The sequence below is a fragment of the Lichtheimia ornata genome (genome assembly GCF_029851405.1).
Source record: "Lichtheimia ornata isolate CBS 291.66 chromosome Unknown scaffold00015, whole genome shotgun sequence".
Classification (NCBI taxonomy): Eukaryota; Fungi; Mucoromycota; class Mucoromycetes; order Mucorales; family Lichtheimiaceae; genus Lichtheimia; species Lichtheimia ornata.
The window spans coordinates 101,001-117,271 of NW_026695335.1; the positions used below are offsets into that span (position 1 = coordinate 101,001).

Sequence of the window (16,271 nt, forward strand, 5' to 3'; positions counted from 1 at the left end):
CCGCTCGCAAAAGGTTGGCTCATGAAAGAGAGACAACAATACTTCTTTGACCTTCTTATGCGTGTGTGTTTACATCTTCGTGGCACGTTGCTCATGCAGCCACACTCTGTCCCAAAGATTCTTATTTGACCGTGAGAATAATACTTGTCGCTTGTTGTTGTCCTATTTTAAGGGTGGACCATGCATACATTCATTCATTTATCAACATCACCAACTTGCCCTGAAGACTCTCCTTCATTGTAGCAGCATTCAAATGTTCTTGAATCTGAGACTATCCATATAAATACAGCGTGCAATTGAGATAAGGCCACGACAACTATGCAGAATTGCATCCATAAAAAAGAATACTTCTACACACAACAGTGTACGACCAAGGTGAATGCTTTTGGCGGTGTGAGAGAGAGACGTCAACACCGTACTCAAGGTACATGTAGCATGATACAAGCTGTAGCTATTTTGCACAATGAATTCCACTTGCGCCATAAAAGTCTTTGCCGTTTAATGATAAATGATTAAGAATGGTCGGCGGCTACTGACTTCATTTTCGATATGTCGATTGCTTTCACAATAGCTTCTTATCCCTCTATAAGGAATACCCACTATGTGGTGGGTTGGGTGTCATATTGACACTGATTGTGGAAATCCATTACATTCAAGCGGATAAATGCTCAACCAGCAGATCCATACGTGTTATAGCGAATATCATTTATTACATGGAACGAATCATAAGGAGATGATAATGTATTGCGCGGAGGACCGGGCATGAACAATGCGGATGAATATCCTTACCCGGCCGATTGCTCCCCGCGTTGAAAATGTATAATTACAGGTGCAGCTTATGTGACAGAAAGCATACTCTCTTTCTCCCCTCTCTCTCTCTCTCTCTCTCTACATTATGCTACGTTCCTTGTCATCCATCACCCGCATTGGAAGAGTATCCCGACCATGGGTGCGATTGTCTAGTACCAAAGTCCCATTTGACACTGAGCCGTTTCCCTTTTCTCGTTTTGAACCTTGTTGCAGCGATCAAGCAGAGCAGCCCATGGAGAATGGCTTTGTGCAATGTGCCAAGCATCCGATTCCCAAGGTCATTGGCAAAAAAGTAGACATGACAACCGAGTTACGCAAATACGACCGTTCACGACAGCTCCTTGTGTGTGTGGGCGAGGATGCACCAGAGTGGCATCGAGCCAAGGTGGAAAGCGTCAAGGATGGCTTGATCCATCGTCTTCAAGAAGAGCACAAGACATGGTTACTACAAGGCAACAAGTCCACCAATCCTGCCATCTTATTGACAACCGCTTGTGAACGACCCTCATCATCATCATCAGAATGGCCCAAGTGTGATATCCTCATGTTACCTGAATTTCGTCGATTCCCCGCTGTGGATCCAGCATCATTGACATCGTCTTCGCCCTTTATCAAAACCATGCAAGCTCTTTGGAAGGATCCAACAACACAAGATTTACCTGATCCCGGCATTCCTTATGAAAGTATGGATGATGTCGATACATTGGTTCTTGTATGCACACACACTATGCGTGACAAGCGATGTGGTATCCTGGGTCCTTTGATCGTCGATGAATTTAGAAAGGTCTTGGAGGAGAAAAATCTACTCACTACCAAAGGTGGCAAGGTCGAAGTATGGGGTGTCAGTCACTTTGGAGGTAAATTGCACACTTGGAAAAGGAAGGGATCATAGTCGTACTAATAAGACCTATCGTTTTTCTTTCAAGGTCATGTATTTGCTGGCAATGTCATCATTCACCAAAAGGGTCTTGGAGGTCATGCTTATGGTAATGTACGGGCATGTCATGTCCCAAGTATCGTGGATCGCCATATTGTCCATGGCAAAGTGATCAAGGAGCTCTGGCGTGGTGCAGTGACCAATCCATGAATTAGCATTGTACATTAGGATAAAAGAGTATTAGATTGTACATACATAAAATAGACTTTTTGATTCGTACGCCGACGTCATGCAACCACACACATTAAAGTCTCCTGTAGCAAAATGTTGTCAAAACCCGAATGAGTATGGTTATCTATCACACTCGACTCAACAACCAATTGAGCTTCACGGCAAGGATATTCCGGGTGCTGGAGCATAATAGTTCGGAGAATGACCACCATTATGCGTGACACAGTAGCATTGGAAACAAGCAAGAACACGTAACGGCTTCTGGGGGTTGGTTGGATTGGGGCGATCCAAATGGTTGGTCGCACAAGACCTCCATGCCAACCGTATCCATGCCAACATGTGTCATGGCAATTGTATCCATGCCACCCTGGTGTTGAACAATGACAGCACATCATCTTGAAAAGCCGTTATTACATTGCCCCATGCGGTTTTGGTAGGATCTGCCACCTAATTCAGCTTTGTAGTAGGTGCGTGCAGAAAGGTAGCTACATCAAAAGAAATATGAGGATGCACTTCATCCAGCAATATGGGTTTACCTTGTACAAAAAAAAAAGCCAAAAAGCAAAACCTCAGCGATGAAAGCAGGGTAACAATGAGGCGCTAAAGATCATCACCATCCATCATGATACCTACTCATATCAACTTGGGCTTTGAAGATGTCAGCAATCAAAGGTGATATGGATGGAATGAGAGTATTATGGTAAGCGACAACACACATCCTTGTTTTTGTCTTCTGCATGGTAGAGGCATTATCCATCATTAAACAATGACATCCATCTACTATCACAAATCGCTTATCGTACCTAAATTGAGCGAACAAGACGTTGTTTGTATTAGTGTTCGTTTCAGAAAGAAAAAGTCGATGGCACCTTCACCGATAAAGATAATGAGTAAGCATAAGTAAATGTTCTCGGGGTCACCAAAGCTCCCGCATAGCTGCCTCAGGTTAGCAAGGTCAAATCCCGAAAACCCTGTACCTGGTGTTGATAAAGTTTATCATGTCATGGGAGAAGATTGTGCCGCATGCAACCAAAGAGAGGTGTTTGGATGCTGTCATTGTTTCCAATCAGGAAAACCATGCTGACCGCTGTGATGCGGTGCTTTGTTGTCTTCATACACACACGCGCACACGCGCACAGCACACATAATAGAAACCTCTTTGTTAGATTCTTCATTCATAAACGCTATCCATGAATCCATTATCAGTTGACATGCTCTTCTCCAGTAATAATACGTTATGCGTGGGCAGCACAAGATGATTCAGAGGGGCCGGTTCATGCCCCTTCACGAGAACGAACCAATTGCACACCTTCATCTCTTGCCAGGCCTTTGTCGGGATTGACGAACCAAAATAACGTTTTGTATGCATGATTAGGCATAATCAAATGAAGGTCTTTCTAAGCCCGATTTGGAACAAGGCATAATCTTATTTCCTTAAAGGGCGCGCCACGTGCAATGAATGGCATTGATCGTAGCGCATTGATACCACAAAAGTCGATCGTCCGGTAACAATGCGTCAAACAAGAAACCTGTGCCTTCTACTTTCACATCTGTTAAAGCCGTGTTTTTGTTCAGCATTTACGACATTCTACTCAAGTTATCCCACGGTGCGCGGCTTTGGAAAAAAATTAATAATGATCTGAAAATAATGGCGTTGCTCAGCGTGCATCCATGGTATCACCTTGGGAGGTCGAATGAGACTAACTGAGATAGTTTTGGGACGATCCGGTACATACATCCCTTTCCAGAAAGCAGAAAATGATAATGTCCAGAAAATCAAATTCATGCCAGAATCTTAGATTTAGAGACTTTGATGGCCTTTTGTCGTATTCAAGGTCCCATACGGCCTATTGCATATATACCCAAATGTACCAATACATGTCGTAAACCGGTATACATCGTTCACTTTCATCATGTACAAGTTGATCTAAACCTTACCAAGGTGACGTTGTGTTCAGGTACAGGATTCATCCATCTGAGTAGTAGTAGCCTACTCATGTGCAAGGCGATGGCGCAAAGGACAGCCATGGATCACAATTTTATCATAGGGTGATCCGTTGCTCTACTACTGTGGCACGTCTCACACGCATGACTTGCACAAATGCATCATTGATCTTCTTAACCCATGCTTGGTCCCGATCATCAATGCGGGCGCCGCCGCGTTCGACTCTCCTTCATGTCAACATTCATCTCTTTATTACGCCATCATCGACAACAAACATATAAATAAAGGCACCCCATTGAAACAATCATTGTCTTTTCCTTTGTGCATATTTCATACGCAAGCCCAAGCTTAAAGTATGAGAGAGGCCAACACCTGCGTATGACCTGGACGGAGCTGAATCATCGATCTCCCACACAAAAGCTTAACAACATACGAGTATCCGTCAAAGCTAGCCCTCTTGTTGTATACGACACCAACTCGATATGTCAATTCTCTTGTACGAGAGCAACATCACACAAAGATCGTAAAGGTGAATTTTTTTCGTATTACCTGAATTTACGTTCCCGAAAGACTAAGGTACCATCCTACAATGTTCCGAAACCCAATGGCTTTTGGATATAAAAGCCAAGTGAATTGGTTGTAAATCTTTGCAATCACAACACGAAAAAAATGTTCTTTAACAAGTTATTCTTCGCAATCTTGGCCATCTTTATCGGATTCGCAGCTGCAGACTGTGACGTGAAGCATGTTGACACTTGTGTCTACGGCCATGGCAAGACCGCCAAGGTTGGTGAAGTCGTTGAAGGCGAGGATCACGTTTGTCTTTCTCAAGGCGCTGGCGACTACACTTTCCTCATGAACCTTTACCACGACATGAACTTTTGTATCTTTGACAATGCATGCAAGGTCCTTGGCGCCGCCAAGCAACCCGACTGTGGATTGCCTTACGTCTGGATGGATAACTACTTGCACTACGTTTTGACCATCACTGATGCACACACTGGTGGTCTTTACTCTACCACCTACTACTCGTTTGATTACGCAAACGGCAAGGTAAGTCGTTGTCATCATCATCATACATAAAAGATGATCCAAGTATGCTAACTTTAAGTTGTTGAATAGTATTCGATCAACAACAATCACTGCGAGTGCGTTGATTTGGATTGTAAATGCGCTTTCCCCGTCGATGGTGAAAAATAAATATTGTAGTATAGTATTCCCCCCCTTCTTTGTAACAGAAAAAGGTTATATAAATGCAACCCGCACGGTCATTTCTTAAACCATCATCAATCAAATGAATGTTGTCAGCTTTTGTATAGCAACCGTTTCCATGACCACCACCTTCAAACCATCTACTAAGCCATCCGTTAGCAGGATCAATGCCTTTATTGCGTGCATGTGCGGATGTGAAAAAATGAAACAGGGGTACATGGACTATGCGCAAAAAGGTTTCTAGGAAAGTGTCGTCCAATAGCAGGCATTGATTTTCCTTTCTCTTTCGCTTTCTTTTCTCTTTCGCAATGGGCGCAATGGCAAGCTGTCTCCCTTCAATGGACCCTCTCATTCCTGGATACAATGAACATTCTCAACGTCATAAGCATGAAAAGAGGCTGTTATTGGCTGCGTGTTCCTTTTGGTGATAAGCTGCCTTGTCCTTTTCTTTATCAGCAAAAACTCAAACAGGTACATCATGGGTGGTTGCATGAACCAACATTTTACATACTTATATGCGTCCTCCTTCCATAGATCCTTCCGGGTATCATGGGTATCTTGTTTGTGGCAAAGCTTTCTGGATTGATCCATTGTCGTCAAGAGAAGCACAAGGCAACGAATCGACCCATCTCTTTGACAGCGGCTTTTGATCGACCCTCGTCATCTTCGTCATGGTCCACTTGTGATACCCTCATGCTACCGGAATTTGGACGGCCCTCTCCTTCCTTCATGAGAACCATGCAAACGCTCTTGGAAGATCCAACAACCGACTCTTGCCCTGATCCTGGCATTGTTCCTTCTTATCAAGGTGTGGATGATGTCGATACATTGGTTCTTGTATGCACACATGGCAAGCTTGTCGATGAATTCAGGATGATGGTCTTGGAGGAGAAAAAGCTACTCACTAGCAAAGGTGGCAAGGTCGAAGCATGGGGTATCAGCCCTTTGGAGGTAAATGCAATTGGAAAAGGAAGGAGGGCGATCAGAGTCATATACTAAGGCGCACATTGTTTCTATCAAGGACATGCATTCATCAAAAAGGTCTTGGAGGAGGTTATCATGCTTATGGCATGCCATGTCGCAAGGATCGTCAAGGAGCTTTGGCGTGGTGCAGTGACCCCATCCATATGCATTATAGTGGAAGCAGAAATTATCTAGAGTGTTGTACATAAAATTGACTTTTGATTGGTAAAACGTCATGCACACATCAACGCCTTGTCTCATGTGGCAAAAAAAAGTTGTCAACCCGACGACATTGAACACAATTATCTATCACGCTCCACCAATTGGGTTTCACGGTACGGATATTCCGGGTTTCATTTGGATAAAGGCACCTGCTTAAAAGGTGTGTGTATTGCGTGTGTGTGTGTGTGTGTGTGTATACGTGGGCATCCCAAGAAGAGAACCTGATTATCCTTGTTCTTTCCTTTCTCTCTCACTTTCTTTTCACTTTTTCACAATGGACGAGAATCAAGTTGCCTCCCCCAATGACCCCCTCATTCCAAAAGACAACGAACGCTCTCGACGTCATAAACATCAAAAACGACTATTATTTGCGCTCGGGTCAACGACTTTGACTTTTCTAGTGATAAGCTGCATTGTCCTTTTCTTTGTCAGCAAAAACTCGGCGACAGGTGCATATAGGGTTGCATGAATCCATATTTCGTATGCTTATATGCTTCTTCTTCCTTTGCCTCATAGACCCTTCTGGATACCATGGCCATATTGTTTCTGGCAAAACAGGCGCTGTAGCTGTTGAAGCAGAAGAGTGTTCCCATACTGGTATTGAAAGTAGGTGTCTTTCCAAGAGCTGATCGATCGATCGACAACAAGGTCAATATTAACAACAAGCGTCTAGTTTTGAAACAAGGCGGCAATGCTGTTGATGCAGCGATTGCTTCTGGTCTTTGTATTGGTGTCATTGATAGCTTTGCTACAGGTAAATGAAGTTTACACATAATGGCGTCTACTTTAATCCTGATTGTTAATCACCTCGTACAGGCATTGGCGGGTAAGTCAATCACGCAAGGATTTGATTGGTGCAGTGTCAAGGGTGTGTTTATCCTTATGTCATGATTTCTATTACAACATCATAGCGGTGGATTCATGCTGATTCGCTCACCCAATGGTACCTATGAGCATATTGATTTCCGTGAAACAGCCCCTGCTGCTGCTCACAAGGACATGTTTGTCGAGAACCCTGAATTGGCAAAATATGGTGGTTTGGCCGTAGCTGTCCCGTGAGTATTCTTATCATGTTCTTGCATGACCATCATTGTGTGTGTATGTGTGATCTAGGGGTACTAACGTAAAGCCCTTTTTAGTGGTGAAATTCGAGGATATGAGCTTGCTCATCAAAGGTGAGTAGCACATACATGGCATAAAGTATGATCATTATTACTCATCATGGATTACGTATGTAGACATGGCAAGTTACCATGGAGTGTGCTCTTTGAGCCTGCCATCCGGATATCAAGAGAAGGTTTTAAATGTACTTCATTGCTCCAAGAAAGACTCAAGGTAAGCATGACTCGTCTCTTTGGTGATGGATGAACTCATGGTATTCCCTTCACCTTACATAGAAAGCCGAGCCGTGGTTGATGGAGATGCCTGAATGGCGCGAAATCTTTGCCCCGAATGGACATCTGGCCAAAGCAGGTGACTTGATCCGTCGTCCTAATCTTGCCAATACGTTGGAGACCATTGCCAAAGAGGGAGCAGATGCATTTTACAAGGTAAGTGGTGGTGGTGATGATGCTTTTTACATACACGTCAGCGCATCATACTAATGATGATGGTATTATCCTTAGGGAGAAATTGCACATCATCTTGTGAATGCAACACGAGCTGCAGGTGGTATCATGACATTGGAAGATATGGCGTCGTACAAGCCCCAGATTCGTGCTTCCATTTCCACTTACTATCATGGTCGCAAAGTTGTCAGCTGCTCCACACCCACGAGTGGTCCCCTTATTATTGCCGCACTCAACATCCTTGAACGTTTTAATCTTCGTCTCCATGGATACACCGGTCTCGATTTACATCGCATTATTGAAACATTGAAACATGGCTTTTCATTCCGTACCGAATTTGGTGACCCTGATTACATTCATAATCAAGAGCGCATGGAGGAGATTATTACCAAAGAATGGGCTTCACGCATTCGTCAAAACATTTCAGATGTAAGAGGACACAACAACACCCCATGATAAAGAAGCTCATGGTTTTCTTTGTTTAGCATACCACCTATCCCCCACTTTACTATCATCCCCGATATGACCATATCGAATCACATGGGACAATGCACTTGTCCGTGGTGGATGGTGATGATGGGGCAGTTGCTTTGACGTCTACAGTCAATTTGTTGTTTGGTGCCCGCTTCATGGATCCTGTCACGGGTGTCATTTTGAATGATGAAATGGATGATTTCTCTATTCCTGGGTACGTAAATCACTTTTCTTTGTTGCTTCTTTTATATCTAACTCATCTCTCTCGTAGTAAACCCAATGCATTTGGACTCTATCCCAGCGAATACAACTACGTTGGTAAGAGGAAAATAGAATACGAAGACCTCTATGTAAGCTGATGTTTTTCTTTTAGCACCTGGCAAACGACCCTTATCATCCATAACACCCGTCATTATTGAAAGCGATGGCAAGTTTGAATTAGCCGTGGGTGGATCGGGTGGATCCTTGATTCCTACCGCTACTTTGAATGTAAGAAAAGGTTTTAAAGGAATTAGAGGGCATGGACTCATGGTTGATGTATAGGTGATTTTGAACGTGATTGACTTTGAGAAGGATCTTTACAGTGCTGTGAATGCTCCTAGATACCATCATCAATTGTTGCCCAATGCCGTTGTAATGGAACCTGATTTTAGTGGTGTTTTAGAGCAAGATTTGATTCGTCGTGGACATGAGGTGAGTAGTGATCACGATCATTGAATGGGAGGAGGAATTTGCTTATCATGTCATTTTAGGTATTCCATTTAAACACATCACAACGCATTTCAGCTGTACAAGCAGTGATGCGTTTGCCTGATCAAACCGTGCACGGTGTGAGTGACCCACGTAAACTCGGTATTGCTGCTGCTTATTAAAACAACCCTGTTACATATCACGCGCACCAATGTATATCATGTAAAGACTATATTTACACACAATAAAAAATGTGATGATAGAAGAGTATAGCTGGCAGGGATGGAGTGGAGTGGAGTGGGATGTGGGTTGTGTGGATGAATAGGGATGGGATGATGGTGATTGAACAACTCTTATTGTTGGGCTTCGTATTTGAGACGTGATTGAGCAAATAACATTTCTTGTTGCCGTAATAGTTCTTCCTCTGCAATGCCTGTGTTTTCTAACCGAGTACTCTTGCGATCACGTTCCTATGTACCAGCGAACATCAGTCTACCGATGAAAAAACAGCATGCCATATACTACTACTCCTACCTTTTGTTGTTTCTTGTGTTCCTTGTATACTTCATCGACCTCTTCGACATAATCCTCAAATCCAAGCGCTTGAAGTGCGGATACCACATGTTCACCAGCAATGGTCTTTTTGTTTTCTCGTTCGCAAATCTCGTTGGCTTCCGAAGCAAGTAAATGGATAAACTCTATATTGATGCATAGCGTGTTATTATATGCACACACACACACACACCCATGGCTGATACACACACACGCACACACAACACCCCGGTGGCCCTCACTATCACTTACCAACACAGGCGTCGATCAATAGATCGCGAGTATCCTTGGCACATACAATCTCGTTGGGCATCATTTCGTTGATTAGCTTTTGCACCGTGGCTATAAGGTTTGTCTCATGGGTGAGTCCAAGATCCAAGAGGGATCGGTAAAGATGGCAGAGAACTTGCCTTTGGGAAGTGAAAGCTCATCGTCGGCGGGACCGGATCGTTCGTTATCGCTCATTGTAAAAGCGTTGAATAGAGTACAAGAGAAAAAGAAGAGGGAAAAAAAGGCGAGGAAGAGAAAGAAAGGAAGAGCAATTTATGTGAATAATCGCCGTATGAGCTTATCGACCGACGACGACACCCGCACACACATTCTCTCTCTCTCTCTCTCTCTCTCTCTCTATTAGGCAAATGTCCCTTTTAGCAAGATAAAAAAAAGGTATTTACCGTGGTACTTTATTCTATTCTATAAATACAATATAAACGATGCAAAAAAGATTGACAAGGAGGGATCATGCTGAATGTTTTTTACTTTGAAGAAGAAGCAGACGATGTGGTAGAAGCTTGTGCAGGTGATGAAGGTGGAGACGTGGTGGATGAAGTTTCTGCTGCTGCTGCTGCTGCAGGAGCTGTAGTCGTCGTCGTGGTGGAGGTGGAGGTAGCAGCAGCTTCTGAACTCTTTTCATTGCTATTGGAAGTACCATTGCCGTTATTCGTACTGCTACTGCTGCTGCTGCTGCTGCTACCGTTGTTGTTCTCTTGGTTCGATTGTGCAGAGTGTGCTCGAAGGGCTGATTGTAATGTGGCGGAAAATTGACTAGCCAAATGAGGAGGCAATTGTGCAATGGCTTGTGGTAATAGCTGAGCAATGGAAGGTGGTAATGGATTCCTTAATGGATCTAACAAGTGCTGTCGGATAGTTGCTTGCAACTGCAATTGAATCTGTGCTTGGATATTGTTTTGTTGTGGTGACCCATTATTAGCAGCGGGGCTGGATGTACTCGTTGTCGTTGATGTGGATGGTGCAGGGGCAGTGGTAGCGGCGGTGGATAATGAAGGAGAAGAAGAAGATGGTGTCGTTGATGATGATGCTTGTGCGGTAGGGCTGGTGGATTTTGTTGTTGTATTGGAATGCGTTGCCTTGGGAGACGAAGATGATGCTGATGTTGCCATGGTGATAGGTTGATGATCGTTGATTGTATTGGATGCGGATGGTTCCTTTTTCACAGCCTTTTCTCCATCCTCTTCATCTGATGCATCCTTCTTGGATCGTTTCCTTGGTTGTTCAGGTAAGGGACTTTCACTCTTGGATGACCGTTTACTACTACGCTTGGTGACTGTAGGTGTCATGAATTGAATCTCGGCTTTGGGATCAATCGTCCAAAAGGCTCCCTTTCCTGGCTCGGCATCACCTCGAGGGACTTTGACAAAAGCCTTGTTCAATGATAAGTTGTGTCGAATTGAATTCTATCATAGAGGTATTAGTACTGGGATCATTCTTTATAAAAGAGAGCGAGAATCATTACCTGCCATCCATTTTGTGCCATTTGATAATAAGGATAATGGGTTGTGATGTAATTGTAAATCTCGTGTAATGCCATTCGTTTATCCTCAGTCGAGTTGATGGCCTGTGCGATCAATGATGCGTATGAAAATGGTGGTTTGATATCCTTGTTGGTGGTGTATGATTCATCATCCTGATCCATAGCCGCTGATTTGCCACCCTGCTTATCGCTTTGCCGAGGCAATCCCGAGCCACCATGATCTCCCATACTACGTGATGATGGCCCACCACTACCACTCGTTCCAAGGTTCATCCGTGGCAACAAGAACATGAAGCAAGAATCACCAATTTGGATCTTGGTCCTGTAAACAAACAAGTTGCTATCAGTCAATAACATATACACCTATACACACAACCCCACCAACATACTTATTCTTTAGTGGTACAGTTACACCCTTCTCCACAAACTGGTCGTTGATAAAAGCTCCATTCTTGCCAAAGACCATCATCTCGAACCGTTGTGTTGCGAAATTGTAAAAGAGCCGAGCATGTTGTCGAGAAACTGATTTAGCGTTGGTGAGTGGAATGTCGACCGTGCCACGTCGAGCCACTTTTCTTCCCATGGTCACTTGAAGTGTACGAATGTAATAGCACTGGTCATCGCTTTCGAGTTTGGCATAGGCTTGAATGGGTGTGTGCTTGTCTTTGTTGGTGGCAGTGGTTGGTTCGGTGGCATCGATCGGGGGAGCAGGAGGACGGGTGCTTGTAAGCGTTTCCATTTAATAAATCAAACGTTCAATGGTGCAAGAGAGTATGTCGAGATTCGAGTATGAGAAAAAAGAGAGAAGCTGTATTATGCGGAAAAGAAAACGGACAAGGCAATCACCGCCAAGTCGACAAGGTTGTCATTTTACAGCTGCCTCTTGCCCACTTGCACACATCCTCTTGTCACTGCTGCGTTTGAAATTAGAAAAGGCTGTTGAATGATAACATCGACAACGAGGAAGATGACAACACACTTCTTTAATGACAACATCCCGTTGAGTTACCGTATGAAACCTCTCTTTTTTTATTATTGCCGAGGAGAAGGATAATTATACTTATCTACATGCCAAAACGGTAATACAGGCAGAATACGAATGTAATAGTAGTATAAAAGGATTACTAAGAAAAAAATGTGGATCAAAGGCATAGTGCAAGGGAATAAAAGGTATGTTGAGACGTCGTTGTTGCTTATGATGACATCAAGAACGCTGCAGCGTGATGGGCAGTAAAGTCCTGGTTCGCTGTTGTTGTGGTTGTTGTGGTAGTGGTAGTATGTCGTTCTGATGCAACAGCTGTCTTTGAACGTGGCAATGGAGAAGATTCACTGACAGTGGGAGGTATCCGAGAAGGTGAAGCGGGTGGTGTCATTGCATTGTGTCCAGCCAATAGTTCTTCAGGCTTTAAGGTGCGCATGGACCATGGTAATGCTCCCATTCTAAAACCAATCCTAATGAGTCAACCTTTTTCCTCTCTCATTTGTATCTTTCAAGCCTACCTCGCATAAAACATTTGAAGACGTAATCGCATGCATTCTTGATACAAATCAGGCAACGATCGAGTGTTGTAGTAGCCTTGGCGTACATTTCGGATGAATACATAAAACTCGCATACGGCGACAAGACGATCACGGCAATAGCGATCAATACAAGCCCAATCATCGAAATAAGATGTTCTGAAACGATAAGGTAGAGGATGCTGATCTTGTCGACCACAGGCTTGACATGCACCCAAGATAAGAGCAGGATTGCCACCATTGCTGAGACGTTCCCAAAGCATGGTCTTGGATGCTGATATCCGTAATGGCACATCGGGAGGACGACGCGCTTGTTCTTCTGCAAATCCCACAGGTGTCTCTTCAATAAAGCAGGTATTCATGACAATCGCTTCAGCCACTTTGCGTGCTGATAATCTTGAATTGGCACCAAAGCGCAAGCATGGCTCGACATCTTCTGAAAGGCAATTTTTCAAAAAGGAGATGGATGAATGTAACTTTTTCAGGGGAAGCGATGCGCTCATCTTGATAAAGTCTTCGAATTCAGATAGCAACATGGGATCTGTCATATCCATTGTAACATGACCTCCACAACTCGTTGATGATCCATCCACAGAAGCTGATGATTCTGCTGCTGTTGCATTATTCTCTCCTCCTCCTCCTTCTGTTGTTGATGTGATGGATTTGGACTCGGCATGCTCTTCGGCTGATTGCTTCAACTGTTCTTGTTCATGAGCCATATCCTCCATGCGTTGTCGTAATTCCTTGAGTTGCATTTGCTCGGCTGCCAAACGCTCTTGCGTCTCCTGAAGTTGCTTTTCAAGTTGTCGCTGTGCCATTTCCAGTTGATGCTTTTCTCGCTTTTCATTGGCAACCATCCCATTGGCTTCTTCAAAAAGTCGTCGTGAAAGATCTTCCAACTCGTTTTCAACCATATCCTTGGAATGTTGAATCTCGGCTACTCGTTCAATCTCATCCACATACTTGTCGTTTAACATTTCCATGTCACTTTGTAATGCCCTAAACTCGCTATCTTTGACGCCAAGACGTTGTTCCACATCGGCCACGGTTGTCTGCAACGTTTCAATCTCTTCAAGTTGTTCAGCTATTCTCGCTTGTTCTTCTTGTACTCGTACTTCCAAATCACTGATTTCTTGCTTATGTTGATCACGCTCTCGGTGCAACTGTTCCAATAATGGAATCACTCGATCACAAAGACTGCATCGGGTTGATTCTTTGGATACCAAAATGTGTCGGCAAGAACAGTCGGGAGCAGGTGGTGTTGACGACGACGACGCGGACGAAGAAGAGCGTGGGGTAGTAGCATCCGTATTGTTGTTTGTTGCAGTGGTTGTCGAGTGTTGAGTTGGGAAATGAGTCGACGTTGGCGATGATGTGGTGGGAGACATTGGGAGTGAAGGTGGAAGAGGAATGAACTTGGCTTCAGGATTCATACTGGGGTCAGTAATCTTCTTATCGATAACGGCTTGTAGTCGTGAATAAAGCCCTGCAATATTTTTGGCTGTGTCATCATCATTTGGCATACACCCGCTGATAGTATCTTTGGGTAAGTCCGTTGCCATAGTAGAAACAAAGAGAGGGAAAAGCAAACAAAGAAAAGGGAAAAAAAAGAGAGTGTGAGTGAGAAAGAGAACAAGCCTAGCACCCCGCTTTCTGTCGCTGGCAGGACCGATTGGTTCAGGGCCAGCAGCTATCACAATGTGATTGGATAATAACCCAACGCTGGGTCCACATTGTCTCCCCCATTTTATGATAAATTAACCGAAACCGATGTCGTCCAAATACACATCCAATTATCATTCATCTTTATTCCTTCTTTTGTTTCATCATGATATGATTGTACACACACGCATACACACAAGTACGCCTCCAATGTCGTCAGCATACATGCGGCGGAAAAGGAAATCTCATCCCATTTATGTCCTCCATTTTCATGCATTTCGGTCTCCTCCTTCATGTACTGATACTTTATCGATCATGCTTGTGTCATGATAGTCAACCAATTCGGAGGCAGCAGTAAAGAAGTTACGGATATGCATATCGACTGATGAAGATGAAAGATGAATAGCAGTGGCTGCTGTTATGTCATATTAAGATATCCCACAAAACATGTAGAGTGTTGGCTTTGTATTATAGCAACTTGCATACAATGCAGCATGCATGTAATATAAAAGACTATAAATACTGGCAATGAAAGTGACTATATGTTTCTTTTGGGCGGGCGGCTACGACTAGCCATTCATTGTGGAACGATGATTCCTTACGTTATGGCAGCAGGTGAATGATTCCTTAATCAACCCACATTTGGCTAATGCTTTAACATGAAAGCATGTGGGAATATCATTTGCAAGTGTAATCATGTGCTTTTCTAATGAGTGAATTGGAGATGCCTCTAGATCAGCGTGAGATACGTTTGGTCACGTGAGGATGATGCATTGTTGATGCGCGAATGAGCAATGTTCTTTTTGTCGATGTTTAACCAGCAACCACTTCCCCATTAACAGAAACCAACCAAGTGATCCACATCTGTTCAATCCAATATTCATTTAATGGAAATCGAAGAATACATAATACATGGAGTGTGGGCATTTATCAAGTAGATAAGACAACGTTATTATCAAATGAGGAAGGTGTGCTTGAATCATGTGGAATGAATGGATGTCATTGTGTCGTTGTATTCTTGGTTCTCGCCGTCATCCAGGATTCCAAAGCAGCTGCAGCGTGATTGGACTCGAGTATTCTAGTATCATCCATAGTCGATCAACCATCCTTCATCAAGGAGAAAAACTCTCTCGGCAATGCCATCCCAATCCATCACCACCATCCTCAGCCGTGTTCATATGATAGGATCCTTCCTTCTTGCTGACGACGTGCCAAATAACCAAAGTAACATTCCAAGGATCCTCAAAACCGTGCTTGATTGCGTCCATCCATCCATCCTAGCCATTGCAGTAATCGCTGCTGACATGCTTCCTTTTCCATCCAGTTGTGAGTCAATCTTCCTTGGCCATTTTCCATCGCAGCTCATACCTGGTGAAGTTTACTCGTAATCCTTGATAGCTGATATGGCATCATCCATAGTAAATCGTGTGTCGTAAAGCAAGTCGCTACATGCAAATAAAGTCGCTTCTATACCATGGCTACTTGATGTTCACGTAAAAAAGGCTGCAAGGTAGGTCGCTGCAAGTAAAGAACACTGTTCGAGACAATGGGGTAGAGACAATGATAACAGGAACTGCTGGAATGAATGCTGTTACGATTGGTTGTGGAAGAGAAGTGCGCAAGAGCGTGTGTTGTAGAAGAGTGACAAGAAGGTTGTGTTCACGCCATGGACTTTGCCATTCAGTCAATGGCTTTCGGATCAAGGCAATTGTAGGATTGACATGATGGGTTGAAGCAGGACAATCGTTCGCAGTGGTAGTTGTGGTTGAATGGAGC

At 43.7% G+C, this 16,271-nt stretch overlaps 7 protein-coding genes across 7 annotated transcripts; 4 read left to right on the forward strand and 3 right to left on the reverse strand.

The window, feature by feature from the left end:
• Positions 1-895: 895 nt before the first annotated feature.
• On the forward strand, positions 896-1,897 carry O0I10_004188 (uncharacterized protein; the record flags this gene model as incomplete). Its single annotated transcript, XM_058484250.1, has 2 exons — positions 896-1,667; positions 1,737-1,897. 2 exons carry the CDS (start codon positions 896-898, stop codon positions 1,895-1,897), a joined length of 933 nt encoding a protein of 310 aa, XP_058344875.1.
• A 2,635-nt stretch (positions 1,898-4,532) lies between these two features.
• On the forward strand, positions 4,533-5,063 carry O0I10_004189 (uncharacterized protein; the record flags this gene model as incomplete). The annotated part of the gene is made up of 2 exons (XM_058484251.1): positions 4,533-4,916; positions 4,986-5,063. 2 exons carry the CDS (start codon positions 4,533-4,535, stop codon positions 5,061-5,063), a joined length of 462 nt encoding a protein of 153 aa, XP_058344876.1.
• Positions 5,064-5,462: 399 nt separating this feature from the next.
• Positions 5,463-6,233, forward strand: O0I10_004190 (uncharacterized protein; the record flags this gene model as incomplete). Its single annotated transcript, XM_058484252.1, has 3 exons — positions 5,463-5,546; positions 5,610-6,026; positions 6,117-6,233. The coding sequence occupies 3 exons, from the start codon at positions 5,463-5,465 to the stop codon at positions 6,231-6,233; spliced, it is 618 nt and encodes a 205-aa protein (XP_058344877.1).
• Positions 6,234-6,534: 301 nt separating this feature from the next.
• On the forward strand, positions 6,535-9,174 carry O0I10_004191 (gamma-glutamyltransferase; the record flags this gene model as incomplete). The annotated part of the gene is made up of 14 exons (XM_058484253.1): positions 6,535-6,709; positions 6,777-6,866; positions 6,934-7,014; positions 7,077-7,086; positions 7,172-7,315; positions 7,400-7,435; positions 7,499-7,595; positions 7,658-7,810; positions 7,886-8,257; positions 8,314-8,516; positions 8,574-8,620; positions 8,676-8,791; positions 8,846-8,995; positions 9,055-9,174. The coding sequence occupies 14 exons, from the start codon at positions 6,535-6,537 to the stop codon at positions 9,172-9,174; spliced, it is 1,794 nt and encodes a 597-aa protein (XP_058344878.1).
• Positions 9,175-9,345: 171 nt separating this feature from the next.
• Positions 9,346-10,009, reverse strand: O0I10_004192 (uncharacterized protein; the record flags this gene model as incomplete). The annotated part of the gene is made up of 4 exons (XM_058484254.1): positions 9,346-9,462; positions 9,527-9,690; positions 9,797-9,886; positions 9,955-10,009. The coding sequence occupies 4 exons, from the start codon at positions 10,007-10,009 to the stop codon at positions 9,346-9,348; spliced, it is 426 nt and encodes a 141-aa protein (XP_058344879.1).
• Positions 10,010-10,299: 290 nt separating this feature from the next.
• On the reverse strand, positions 10,300-12,054 carry O0I10_004193 (uncharacterized protein; the record flags this gene model as incomplete). Its single annotated transcript, XM_058484255.1, has 3 exons — positions 10,300-11,238; positions 11,298-11,637; positions 11,705-12,054. 3 exons carry the CDS (start codon positions 12,052-12,054, stop codon positions 10,300-10,302), a joined length of 1,629 nt encoding a protein of 542 aa, XP_058344880.1.
• A 454-nt stretch (positions 12,055-12,508) lies between these two features.
• Positions 12,509-14,395, reverse strand: O0I10_004194 (uncharacterized protein; the record flags this gene model as incomplete). The annotated part of the gene is made up of 2 exons (XM_058484256.1): positions 12,509-12,755; positions 12,816-14,395. 2 exons carry the CDS (start codon positions 14,393-14,395, stop codon positions 12,509-12,511), a joined length of 1,827 nt encoding a protein of 608 aa, XP_058344881.1.
• Between the last annotated feature and the right edge of the window lie 1,876 nt (positions 14,396-16,271).